Raw genomic sequence first — 12629 nt, 5'->3', positions numbered from 1 at the left:
CACCATCTCTTGCCTAGAACGTCACCTGACTTTCTAATTAGCCTCTCCTCTTCCTTGTAATTCCTATTGCAGTCACAGTGGTGGTGGTGGTGGTGATCCGCCTCCTCTTCTTCCTCCTCCCTCTCCTCTCCTCCTCTTCGTCCTTGTTTATTGTATGTGTATAAGTATTTTGTCTTCATATTACATGTGCTTTGCCTAAAAGGGTTATCAAAGACCCTGGGACTGGAGTTACAGATGGTTGCGAGCCATCATGTGGTTGCTGGAAACTGATGTCTGGGTCCTCTGCGAAAACAGCAATTGCTCTTGACCCCAGAGCCACCTCTCCAGTCCCATGGTAGTCTTCTTAAAACAAAACTAGATTTTGACTTCTCATTTTATGATAAGCCTAAAAGGCTTAATAACCCCAAAGAACTCTGTGCTCTCCCTGATACTTCGCTATACACCTCAGCCTTCTCACTACCTACTAACAGGCTCCTTGAGCATGCCCAGTGCTTTCCAGCCTGGAGCTAGACTCCAGCGTTGCCAGGTCAAGCCCGCTGTCCTGTTACTTGCTCTCTTTACATCATATGACACTTACTCTGTTTATTTATATCTTTCTGTCCACCTCTCCCTTTAGATACAAGTCTGTTAAACACAGAGAAAGACTGCTTTTTCTTAATGTAGAACACACACCTTAAGTTCAATGTGTATTAACTGCTAAATGAATTAATCATGCATTATTTTTATGTGCATTAAATATATGAGTGTGCTTATATAAGATTTCTATAGAACAGCATTTTGTAGACTCTGTGTTCCACAATTCCTTAACTATATCCCTCTAGTTATAATATTTTATGAAGTTTGCCATTTTCCTATTACAAATTCTGTCCATCAGTTCTGAGATGTATGTTTTTCCACCTTAGAAATCAGGGACATACATCTAAAATGTCAGACTTAGGAGAGGGAAAGGCAAGCTGAGTTTTAGGTTATCCTGGGCTGCACAGAAACCTTGTCTCAAAAACAAAAAAACCCACAATACCCTCAAAAGAAATAAAACCTCCAAATTGGGCACTTTATTATTGTTGATGAGGAAACAAAAGATATCTTACAATCCAGCACCCACCAGCCTTGATGCAACTAGTACTAGCAGGCTGCTTCTTACTCCTGCAGAAGCCTAGGCTGGCCCTAGGCTGTCCTCACTTCCTCTTGGGCAAGCAAGTGGAGATCAAAAACCTGTCATTTCCCTCCAGAAGAGAAATTTCAAAGCAAAACAAGGTTGGTGAGCATCTGCAGGGTCTTGCTAAGGCACCAAGGAGAACTGTCAAAGTTCCTGCTGGCTTGGTCAGAAAGCTCATTAATTTCCATGTACTGTTCAATTCAGAATAAATTCAAGCAAATGGGAAAGTACAGTGTCCAGACTTGCAGACAGAATAGCAGCAATGTGGGAAAATATCCCAGAAGCAAAAGTGTAACACTTACTTGGAAAATATTCAAGGCGTCCGGCTTGGTGGGATAGCCTAAAAGCTCAGCATTAGCAGCCTGAGACAAGACAGCTAATTAGTTTGATGATAGCATGGAGTACATAGTGAGTTCCAGGCTAGCCAGACCTACATAGTGAGACCCTATATTAAAAAAAAAAAAGTATTGGTGCTAACTGTGTCTTGGTACTCATACACCAATGGGGCATAATTTATAATTTAATTCTAATCAAATATAGAGTAGATCCTTTGATGATGATGAGACAATCATTTTGTTGATTTTATGAATGAATTATAATAGAAAAACTGCCAGCAAGTTTCTTAATGGAGCAGCTTAAAAGCTGTTGTGTCTTAAAGTCAGGAAATACAGTATTACCATGTTTTTGTTTTGTTTTTGTTTTACAACTGTTTCCTTAGATTAACTTTGTGAGATTTGTCTTACTTGAACAAGAACATTTTTTTTAATCCATTCTGAAATACTCAGACCCTATAAAGTATAGTAATTCTGTAATCAAAGTCTCTGGTTTATTTATTTTTTTTGTCATCATTGTTTGGTGCATGTGTGCATGTGTGTGTGCCTGCGTGTGTGTACACCCATGCACAAGTGTAGGGATATAGGTACAATAGAGGCCAGAAGAAAGCTCCCAGGAGCTGGTTCTACATTGCCACCTTGTGGATGAAGGGACTGACCTCAAGTCATCAGGCCTATGTGTAAGTGCCTCTTTGCCTACAGAACTACCTCCCCTGCCCCTGGTGTCTACTTTTTTTTTTTTTTAACCTTCACCTTCTTTATACCGTACCCATTTATTTCTGCTAATTTAAACTAACAGACAGTAACTTATAGTTTGATGATTTATAACTTTGTCTACTGCAATGTCGAGGATTCCACCTGGAATGTCACACACTCTCCACCAAGCTATATCTTAAGCCCTTTCAGCATCTTTTAAATTACTGAGAAATTATTTAAACATGTCTTTGCTCTTTGTTTCCTCTAGTTAAGGACTGCTCCCGCATTTCTGCATCTGGTGAGGCTGGATGTGCAGAGCCGTCTTCCTGCTTTCCCATCTAGACAGTAAGTGCGTTACAAAGGTCCCTCCACTCAATGGCCTCCGTCTTATCTGTTTTGGTTGGCTGGTTGGATGGAGTCTTTCGTCTCTTCTTTCTTTTTCTCTTTCTTTCTTTCTTTTTAAGTAGGTCTAACCATGTAGCCCTGGCTGGCCTATAACTAGCCATGTAGACCAGTCTGGCACTGGGCTCCACCTCCCAGTGCTGAGATCACAGGCATGAACCACTAAGGCCAGCCTTGTTTTGTTTTGTAGTGCTAGGTACCAAGCCCAGAGTATTTCTTATGCTAGGCAAGTATCCTACCACTGAGCCAGGTTATTTATTATTTATTTATTATCATTTATTATAGCTAACTATTCTTATTTAGTTCCACCAATCATTATCCCATTAGTTCCATCTGCTCTTTTCAAAGAGAAAACAGAACTTGGGGCACAGCTCAGAGGTTCTGTACCCAGCCCACAGGTAAGAGGGGATGGTGGGAGAAGGAGGGAGCCGATCCTTCCGCAACCAAGAAGCTCTTTTCAGGCCTTGGCAGCAGCACTTGGTAGTGTACACTTGCAATCCCAGCAGCTGGGAGGGGGAAACAGAAGACCAGGGGTTCAAGGTTGCTCCTTAGCTACACACAGTGAGTTAGAAGCCAGCCTGAGCTACACAAGGCCCTGCGTCTTATGGTTTCTAATACCCTGACCATAATCCAATGGATGACCACGCCCATAGAAATCAGAATCAATGTGTTATTAATTGTATTTTAAAGGATACAAAGTTGGGGAGTAGGGAGATACAGGCAGATCTGGAAAGAATTAATGGGAGGAGGTGTGTGTGTGTTTGTAAGATTCTAATGCAAAACAAACAATACTTTTGTGTCACTTGAGCCAGAGAGCATGCCATAAGATCAGTACTAGGGAGACTGAGGCTGGGAGCATTTTAATTTGAGGCCAGCTGAGCTGTGCATGGAGACTCCATAGGCTAAGGGTGTAGCTGAGGGGTGACTGCCTGCCTGTCATGTACAGGTACCCAAATCCAACCCCCAGCAGCGGGGGCGGGGGGGAGGGGGAACAGAGTGTTCATTTACATACAGAACCTTTGCACAATTTTTATTATGTCATTGAGGTCATAAATAAATTCTAACAATTATTCCCCAAAATTATTTCTGAAACCAGAAGCCAGCACACAGAATTCTTTGGAAAAAAATAAGTTTTTAGATAAAGAAATCTTGTACATACAACTGAACCTCATTTTACAAAATCTCCCGTCTCACAAGTAGTTCTTCTATGGTATACACGATGGCACTGGCAACTTTAGTCTCCCCAGCACAGTCAGGGCCTCACCCCACACTTAATGCCTTAGTGTAGGCCCTCGATGAACACAAAAGTGACCTAGTCCCATTGTGTTTCATTGACAGGATTATTAAAAGGATAATACAGGACAGTCAACCCCGTTTGTTCAGGGTCCACCAACAACAGCATGAAAGCGTATGAATAAAACCACCATCTATATTGAGGTGAAGATGTTGCTTGCCACTGTGCCTATACATTAAACATAATGACTATTTACACAGCACTTATACTGCAGCAGGTACTATAAATAGTCTAGAAATAATCTGAAATTTATGTGAGGACATGTATGGGCTCGCATAAGAAATTTGAGCATTCACAGATTTTTGTGTGTGTGTGTCGGGGGGTGGGGGACAGGGGTCCTGGAAGCAGCAGGAAAGCTGAAGTCACTCAACAATGAAAGAGTTATCAGGAAAGGACCCTTTTCGGGGAAGGAGCCTGAGAGTCACTGTGCTCACAGGCAGCTGAGGCTCCAGCTCTGTACCTTCAGTTCCTGCTTGGGCTCCACATTCTTGATTGTCGTGTAGTACACATGGTGGCCATACTGGTAAGCTACCAGGTTCTGCTCCAGGTGGTTCTGGGCTGGGCGCACAAACATCATCCAGTTACAAAGGGTCTCGTCGGACAGCTCGAACCACAGGTCTTCATGCAAATCCCGGTCTTTTCTGTCTCCTTTATCAAGAGAAACCTGTAGCCAAAGAGAAGGGAAACTAGACTATGTCCTCAAGACAAGCGATACACATTCTGAACTGCTGAGCCGCCCCTCCAGCCCCGATCAACTATGATTTTCTTTTAAATATATTTTTATTTTGCTTTATTATGAGCCTGAGTGTTTGTCTGTGCACTGCAAGCATGCAGGAGTCCACAGAGGTCAGAAGCAGCATCAGATCCCCTGGAACGGTAGTTACAAAGGGTTGTGAGCTGCCATGTAGGTCCTGGGAACAAAACCCTGGTGCTCTCCCAGAGCAGCCAATACTCTTAGGCGCTGAGCTGTGTCCATCTCTGCCAATCCCTGTGAACTGTTCTTTAACACAAAAAATGCCACAGGACAGACCCATTCCAAGACTGAGAAGTGCCTCAAGCAACTGTTCCATCATACACAGAGCACACACAGGCACAGACTGTTCTGTATTCTGGGGACCTGGATGTGTAGCTCAGGCTACCCCAGAATTCACAATCCTCCTGTCTCAGCCTCACAACTGCTAGGATTATATGTGTGTGCTACCACACCAACTCTAAAGTAAAAACATGTTCAGACAGGTTGGCTCAAATTTACTCTGTTCCAAGAATGGCCTTGAACCTCTGACCTTCCTCTCTCTTCCTCCTGAATGCTGAGATTACAGGGCAGAGGAGCATTAGACCAAGTAATCTACATTTCCAGTCTTCTACCATCATTTTGTTTAGAAGAGAAAAGCAGTTGGCATGGTGGCATGCACCTTTAATCCCAGAACCTAAGAGGCAGAAGCAGGTGGCTCTCTGAGTTTGAGGCCAGCCTAGTCTACAAAGGGAGTTCCACTACAGCCAGAGCTACACAGAAAGACCCTATCTCAAAAAAAAAAAAAAAAAAAAAAAAAAAAAAAAAAGAAAGAAAGAAAAGAAAAAGAAAGAAAAGAAAAAAGAAGCAAACAAGCAAACAAAAATGAAATAAACAAAAGAGAAAGTATACCGAGTTTAATTTTATGCCAGGCGTGGTGGTGCACACCTCTAATCTCAGCACTTGGGAGGCAGAGGCAGGTGGATCGCTGTGAGTTCCAGGCCAGCCTGGTCTACAAAGGGACCCAGGACAGCCAAGGCTAACACAGAGAAACTCTGCCTCAAAAACAACAACAACAACAACAACAAAGTTTGATTTTATGTTCTCCCCGCTCCCCCAAAAAACTCATGTGGGAATGCTATAACCCTGATTCCTCAGAATGTGACTAATTTGTGTCAAGCCCTTTAAAGAGGTGATTAAGTTGACATGACATCATCAAGGCAGGCTGCAATCCAATAAGAGGGAGTATGAACACAAGCACAGTGGGTAGAACCTGTGAGGACACACCAAGGTGATAACCATTTTCAAATCAAGAAGAGACACTGCAGAAAAAAAATAGCACTGCCAACACCTCAATCTTGGCCTGGCAGCCTTCAGAGCTTTAAGAAAGACATTTCTATTTTAAGCTACCCCGCAGGTGTATGCAGTGTGCATGTGTGTGCATGCAAGTGGAGGTCAGAGGAAGAAATAATTCTCCTCCTCCTCCTCCTCCTCCTCTTCCTCCTTCTTCTTTAGATAGGGTTTCTCTGTGTAGCTCTGACTGTCCTGGAACTTTCTCTGTAAACCAGGCTGACCACGATCTCAGAGATATGCCCACTTCTGCCTTCTGAGTGCTGGGATTAAAGGTGTGTACACCACTACCCGGCTTCCTCAATAGCTCTTCATTTTATTCACTCAGTGAACCCAGATCTTTTTGATTCAGTCTAGCTAGGCAGCTCCAAGGATCCTGTCTCCACTTTCAGATTACTGAACGAGGGGTGGGTCAGCATACCTACTAGGCTTGTATTATTATTATTATTTTTTAAAGATTTATTTATTATTATGTATACAATGTTGTCTGCTTAGACACCTGCAGGCCAGAAGAGGGCATCAGGTTACATTATAGATGGTTGTGAGCCACCATGTGGTTGCTAGGAATTGAACTCAGGACCTTTGGAAGAACAGGCGGTGCTCTTAACCACTGAGCCATCTCTCCAGCCCTAGGCTTGTATTATTGTTATTATTTATTTAATATGTGTGAGGGTTTTGCCTGCATGTATATGCCCCATGTGCATGCCTGGTGCCTATGGCAGCCATAAGAAGGCATTAGCATTTAGGACTAGACCTGTAGATATTATGAACTGCCATATGGGTGCTGAGGATCTCAACTCTGGTCCTTGGGCCAGACAAAGCATGGCGAGTGCTTTGTCTCTCCCCAGGCACCCTGCAATGTTTTAGGATTAAAGCACAGCATAGTACTTATAACTCCCAAGAACTACCTATCTCCAAGTGATTATACGCCGCCTTAAGCAGCTGCCATTCCCATCTCCAGTTTATTGAGGACAGAGAGCAAGCTTACAGACAGGCAACTTAAAGCATGAAAAGAAAACTAGCAACCAGCTGGGATGAAACGGAAAAAAGAGACTCTGTAAAAATAAGTGCCTCTTGGAAAGCCTTAACAGAACAAGTGAAGTGGGAGAAAGCCCAACTTACCTTGAGATGAATGTAGCAGTCTTTCAGCTCCGACCCCCTGACAAGTGGCCCCTCCACTGGGCCAAACTGGGTGCGCTTGGGAATCCGCCTTTTGGAGAACACACCACCAAGAAACCTATCTATGTAAAGGACCAGAGGCAGGCTCGCTCTGGCCCGGGTGAGCACAGGCCGGTTAGGGATGGGATGCAAAGGGCCGTGCTTCGGGCACACAGAAGAATGTGCATTGTTACACTCCTCACACCCTGCAAGAGAGAGCAAAGTCAGATGCCTCGAAGTTTCCTGATCCAGTGAAAAGGGTGCTAACCTAAAAATAATCCAAATCTAAGTTTTCAAGCCAATGTTCAGTTAATTCCTACTAGGGGGCTGGCCTTCCATTATAAAATGGAATATTCCCTTTCATAGCCCAGTGAGAATGCTGCAATTTCCCCCTAAATTCACACTTTGTCCTTGCTAGAATATGCAAACTATGACTTAACTCCCTGAGGGATAGTGGTTCAACTAGTGGACACGATTTACAAATCAGCTATAAGAAAAAAAAAAAAAAAAAAAAGAAAAGCTTATTAGCTAAATGTTACAAAATCTGATGAAACAAACTATTTTAATAATCCTGTTGGGGGTGATCAATCCTGACAGTACTGCTTAATCCACTTCCTCCCCATGAACTTGAGAAACTGTAGCACAGGGGTAGTCTAAGGCAAACAGAGAATGCTATTCACTTCAGGTTGCAAGGCCTGAGAATGCTAAGGCGAGCATCACCAGGATGCCTTCCTTTATGACTCAGACAGCACCATTAGCCAAGCCCAGGCAGGACACACATTTTTCAACTCATGCTGGAATTCTTTGCCTCAAGCCAGGCATGCTCACTCCCTTTGCAAGAGGAACCCAAAAGAGATACTCAGGGTCACAAATCAGAGACAAGTAACCAGGCCAGGCAGAGTTCATATGCATCAAGTCCCACCCCCTCTGGTTATGTGGTGACCTGGTTTAGGTACCCACAATTACTACAATTTTCAAGTAATGCAGAGTGACTTGTATTACTGTTTATAAGATAAAGTGGATTTCGGTGCATCTTGATTAAGGAGTTGCCTTGAAAATGTATAAATTCAAAGAAAATCAAAACAAAGTTCTTTGTTACACGGGGCTTAGATATGAGGCTGAGTATTGGCCCCACCGAGACAAGTTTTACCAACACGACAGAAGGCCCATGAGGGCAGTGCGAAGCCACAAACTCTGAACAGCTTTGGTTACTCAAAAGTGAATGAGGTCAGTCTGCCACGTGGGCATGAAAATCCACAGAAAGAAGCAATGGTTAGGTAGGTAAACACAGAAGCCTGAGCAGGCAGGAGAGAAGAGTAATTCAGGGTGGGGTGGGGCCTGCTCCCCAGAGCTGGGGTAAGGGTCTCCAAGGCATGCAGGCTGTGGAGGGCATCTGTGCTGCAGCCTGAGACACAAAGCAGGGCTGGAGAGCTGGACCAGCAGTTAAGAGTACGGACTGCTCTTTTAGAGAAACCCAGGTTCAACTCCCAGCACCCACATGACAGCTCACAACTGTCTGTAATTCCTGTTCCCAGGGATCTGACATCCTCACACAGACATACATACAGGCAAAATGTGAATGTATATAAAATACAGATAATTTTTTTTTAAAAAAGAGAGAGACAAAGCAACACAGTGCAGAGACCTGACCTAGGCCAACTCATTGCAGCGGTTAAGAGCCCCTGTGTGGGTGCCCGGGTGCCCACTCATGTGACCCTGGGTGGTACCTAACCTCTTCTGGGTTTCAAGTTCTTTACAGTAAAAACAAAAACGAAACAGGAGTCATGACCTCCCTCCTAGGGCTGCTGGGAAGAAAGAGAGGTGATGTCGCACTGTGGGCTGGACTTCTGCTGCGCACATGACTACACTCCCACACACCGCCCTCGAAGAGTCCAGTGCCTACACTTACACAAATCATGGGGGTCAAAAGGCCTGGGTGGGTCAGGCTGCCAGTCATCCACATCGGTGTCTTCAGCATCTTCTTCCTCCTCTTCCTCTGTATCCTCATCTTCATCCTCTTCTTCTTCCTCTTCCTCTTTTGTGTCTAGTCTGGCAATCGGGTTCTGTAGAGTTGCCAGCGGGTCGGAACCGTCCACACTCTCAATGGAAGGCAGCACCTGGTTATGTACAGGTAATGAGGCCTGGACACAAGCTTGAGGGGCAAAGCAAGCAGGCACCTCTTTTAAGCGAACTAGGACCCACATGTATGCACAACAAATACATTCTTGGCAGAATATATTTTTCACCCTAGTTTCTTGCAAAGCTCTGGGGGGTGGGGGCGGGGAATGGCTTTTATCCATAGGCAACTTTCTCCAACAATCTAACTTCCTTTCAGCTGTCTAATGCCCTTAGCTCTCAAGCCCCATCATCCCTCCTCACCTTTTGCCTCATATCTGAGCAGAGTAAAAAGCCTTTGACACACACCAGTAACTGGTTCAAATCTAGTTCCTCTCCTTGCTTGCACAAGACATTTCACATCGGCTTAATGGACCTTAATGGAGGTATTCCAAGAGACTTCAAGTACATACATAGCATCTGTCCATTAAACCTGCGGGGGATGCTTGTGAAGTCTGCAGTCTTTATATCTGAACTAAATCTAGGACAAAGGTCTCTCCTTCCTTCTAAAAGTGACTGTCATGCAGGGAAGAGGGTTTTTCAATTACTTTGCTTTTCTAAGAACTTGTGTGCTTTTATGATGTGTACTATGTAAGTGTCTGAGTGAGTACACTTGCATATGCATGCATATATGGAGGTCAGATATCAACATTGGATTGCTCACTCCCCATCTATATCATCATCCATATATATCATCATATATATGTGTGTGTGTGTGTGTGTGTGTGTGTGTGTCTGTGTCTGTGTGTGCGTGTCCATGAATGCAGGTGCACACAGAGGCCAAAGGTGCTGGATCCCTTTGGAGCTGGAGTTATAGATAGTTGTGGATCAACTGATGTGAGTGTTGGGATTTGAACTTGGATCCTCTAGCAGAGTAGTGTATGTTCTTAAGCACTGAGCCCTCTCTCTAGTCCCATTTTATTTTTTGGGACAGAGTCTATTACTGACCTTGAGCCCATTAAGTCAGCTAGCATGGCTGGCTATCAAGCTCCTGGTATCTACTTATCTCTGACTCTGCAGTGCTGGGGTTACAGGAACACACCCCCATGCCCCCCTTTTTGTTTGTTGGTTGGTTCTTTTTGTTTTGTTTTGTTTGTTTGTTTGTTTTTCTTTCTTTTTTTTTTTTAAAATATTTTTATTTAATTTATGTGCATTGATGTGAGCATGTCAGATCTTGGAGTTACAGACAGTTGTGAGCTGCCATGTGGGTGCTGGGAATTGAACCCTGGACCTTTGGAAGAGCAGACAGTGCTCTTAACCATTGAGCCATCTCTCCAGCCCTGTTTGTTTGTTTTTCAAGACAGGGTTTTTCTCTATGTAGTCCTGGAACTCACTATGTAAACCAGGTTGTCTCTGCCTCCTGAGTGCTGGGATTAAAGGAGTGAGCCACCACTGCCCAGCAACCATGCCCAATTTTTATGTGGGTTCTGAGAACCCAAACTCAAGTTCTCATGCTTGAACAAGCATTTTTCCCACTGAGCCATCTCCCCAGCCAGCTTGTTATTTTTCAAAGACAGAATTACTATGTGCCCAGGCAAGCTCTCCAAACTCCCAGACTCAAGTGACTCTGCTGTCTGCTGAGTATTTGGGACTACTCGTCTCACCTTGGTGTTTTGTTTTGTTTTGTCTTCAGTGCTGAGAAGGGAAGCCAGAGCTTTCTACCACTAAGCTACAGGCCTGCTTTTAAATCTAAATACAGGGCATAACATGTGGTTGGTATAACTTCATAGCTGATAGCTCTCCTTTGAAACACTCTAAGAGGCTTAAGTGTTTTGGAAAGAACAAAAGAAGTGAACTTTTTTTTTACTTTAAGTCAGTGTTGCAAATAAGCAAATATTTAGGTGACATACAGGATTAATGTTGCTCAACACACATGCAGAAAAGAAACAGCGTCCTACAAAATGAGTGTTACAGTGTTATAAACTACACTCAAGGGGGGTGGGGGGTGCACACCTTTAATCCCAGCATTTAAGAGGCAGAGGCAGGGAGGATCACTGAGTTTAAGGCCAGCCTGGTCTACAGAGTTCCAGGATAGCCAAGGCAACACAGAGAAACCCTGTCTCCAAAAACCAAAACATGAATAAATAAATAAATATTAAAAAATAAAATAAACCACCCTCAATTCCTTTTAGCCAGTGTCCTCTCTTCTGACCACATTCAACCATGTCCTCCTTATTGAATCATTTGAATGTGCCCACTCGCTTTTTCTCTATCTTCCCATATGCTGGTTTCCTCTGCTAAGATGTTATTCCCTCACCTGCCTCCAAAGTGCAACCGTGTTCTACTTCTCCAGCAAGCTACGTCTGATAGCCTGACCCTCCGGTGCACTGAGCATCTACTGCCATTGGAGACAGAGTCTGGCTGTCCAGCAGTTCTGGACCTTATTTCCTCTCCAGGCAGTCAGAACATCTGTGAAGAGTTTAATGACATCTCCCCATGCACCTCTCTTGCTGGTTGGAAGCTAGGCCTTTCCCTGTGTGCTTCCATGGAGAAGTCTAACTTCTCTGTCATATGATACAAATACTCAAGGACTCAAAATTCCTAACTCATTCACTTTTCATATAGGCAAACTTCCAGCTCCCTGATCATCTTGCATCTGTTTATTCCCTAGTGAGTTGTGTGTGTCTGTGGATGTAGCATCATCCGCTAGCATACGACAGTCACCTTCCCATGCAAACTTAGTAGACTAAGTTACTCAGTAAGCTTAAACTTCCAGATACGAGTTATTTTCCCACTATCTTCCTCTGATTTTTTAAGTCAATCTTGCTATGTAGTTCAGGCTAGCCTTCAACCTGTGAACCTCTGATTACAGGTATATGCCACCAAGCACGGCAACTGTTTTTTTAAGAGCCCCATGTAGCTAGGCATGGCCATACATGCCTTTAATTCCAGCACTCAGGAGGCAGAGACAGGCAGATCTTTGTGAGTTCAAGGCCAGCCTGGTCTACATTATGCATTCCAGGACAGCCAGGGATACATAGAGAGACCTTGTCACAAAAATCAACGTGAGCCCTATAATACCTCAGAGTGGCCTTGAACTCATGACTCTTGTCACCACCTCCCATGTAACTTTGATAACAGGTGTGCACCTGCATGCTTGGGGTTTTAACGTACATTCACTGAGCCCAAAAGCCTAGACTTTTACACTACATTCTATCTGAGCATCTCAGGGATTTCTAGAAAATTTTTATGGGTGGAGGGGAGAGAAACAGGAAGATACTCTGCCTCAGCCTCAACAAAGAACAGATGGCCCCTGAAGGTGAAGTGAAGAAAAGGGGGTTTCTGGCAGTGCAGCCTCCTCAAGCATGCCCTGCAAGGAAGCACTTCATTCCCACCTACCACGCTGAGTGGGTCTACCCCACCCTCTCTAAGACACTTCAGCTCAATGCCAGTGTT

General features: G+C 44.1%; 1 protein-coding gene across 1 annotated transcript in view; it reads right to left on the bottom strand.

Annotated features, from left to right (window-relative positions):
- Prdm10 (PR/SET domain 10) overlaps positions 1 to 12629 on the bottom strand; it is a 107829-nt gene that overhangs the window by 48902 nt on the left and 46298 nt on the right. The window contains exons 5-7 of the mRNA XM_051156119.1: positions 9028 to 9235; positions 7083 to 7324; positions 4341 to 4544 (exon numbers count right to left, since the gene is read on the bottom strand). Of these exons, the coding sequence (XP_051012076.1) occupies positions 4341 to 4544; positions 7083 to 7324; positions 9028 to 9235 (654 nt within the window). The remainder of the gene's footprint in view (positions 1 to 4340; positions 4545 to 7082; positions 7325 to 9027; positions 9236 to 12629) is intronic.

This window comes from Acomys russatus, chromosome 14 (genome assembly GCF_903995435.1).
Source record: "Acomys russatus chromosome 14, mAcoRus1.1, whole genome shotgun sequence".
In the NCBI taxonomy this organism is placed as follows: Eukaryota; Metazoa; Chordata; class Mammalia; order Rodentia; family Muridae; genus Acomys; species Acomys russatus.
This window is presented reverse-complemented; position numbering and strand designations above follow the sequence as displayed.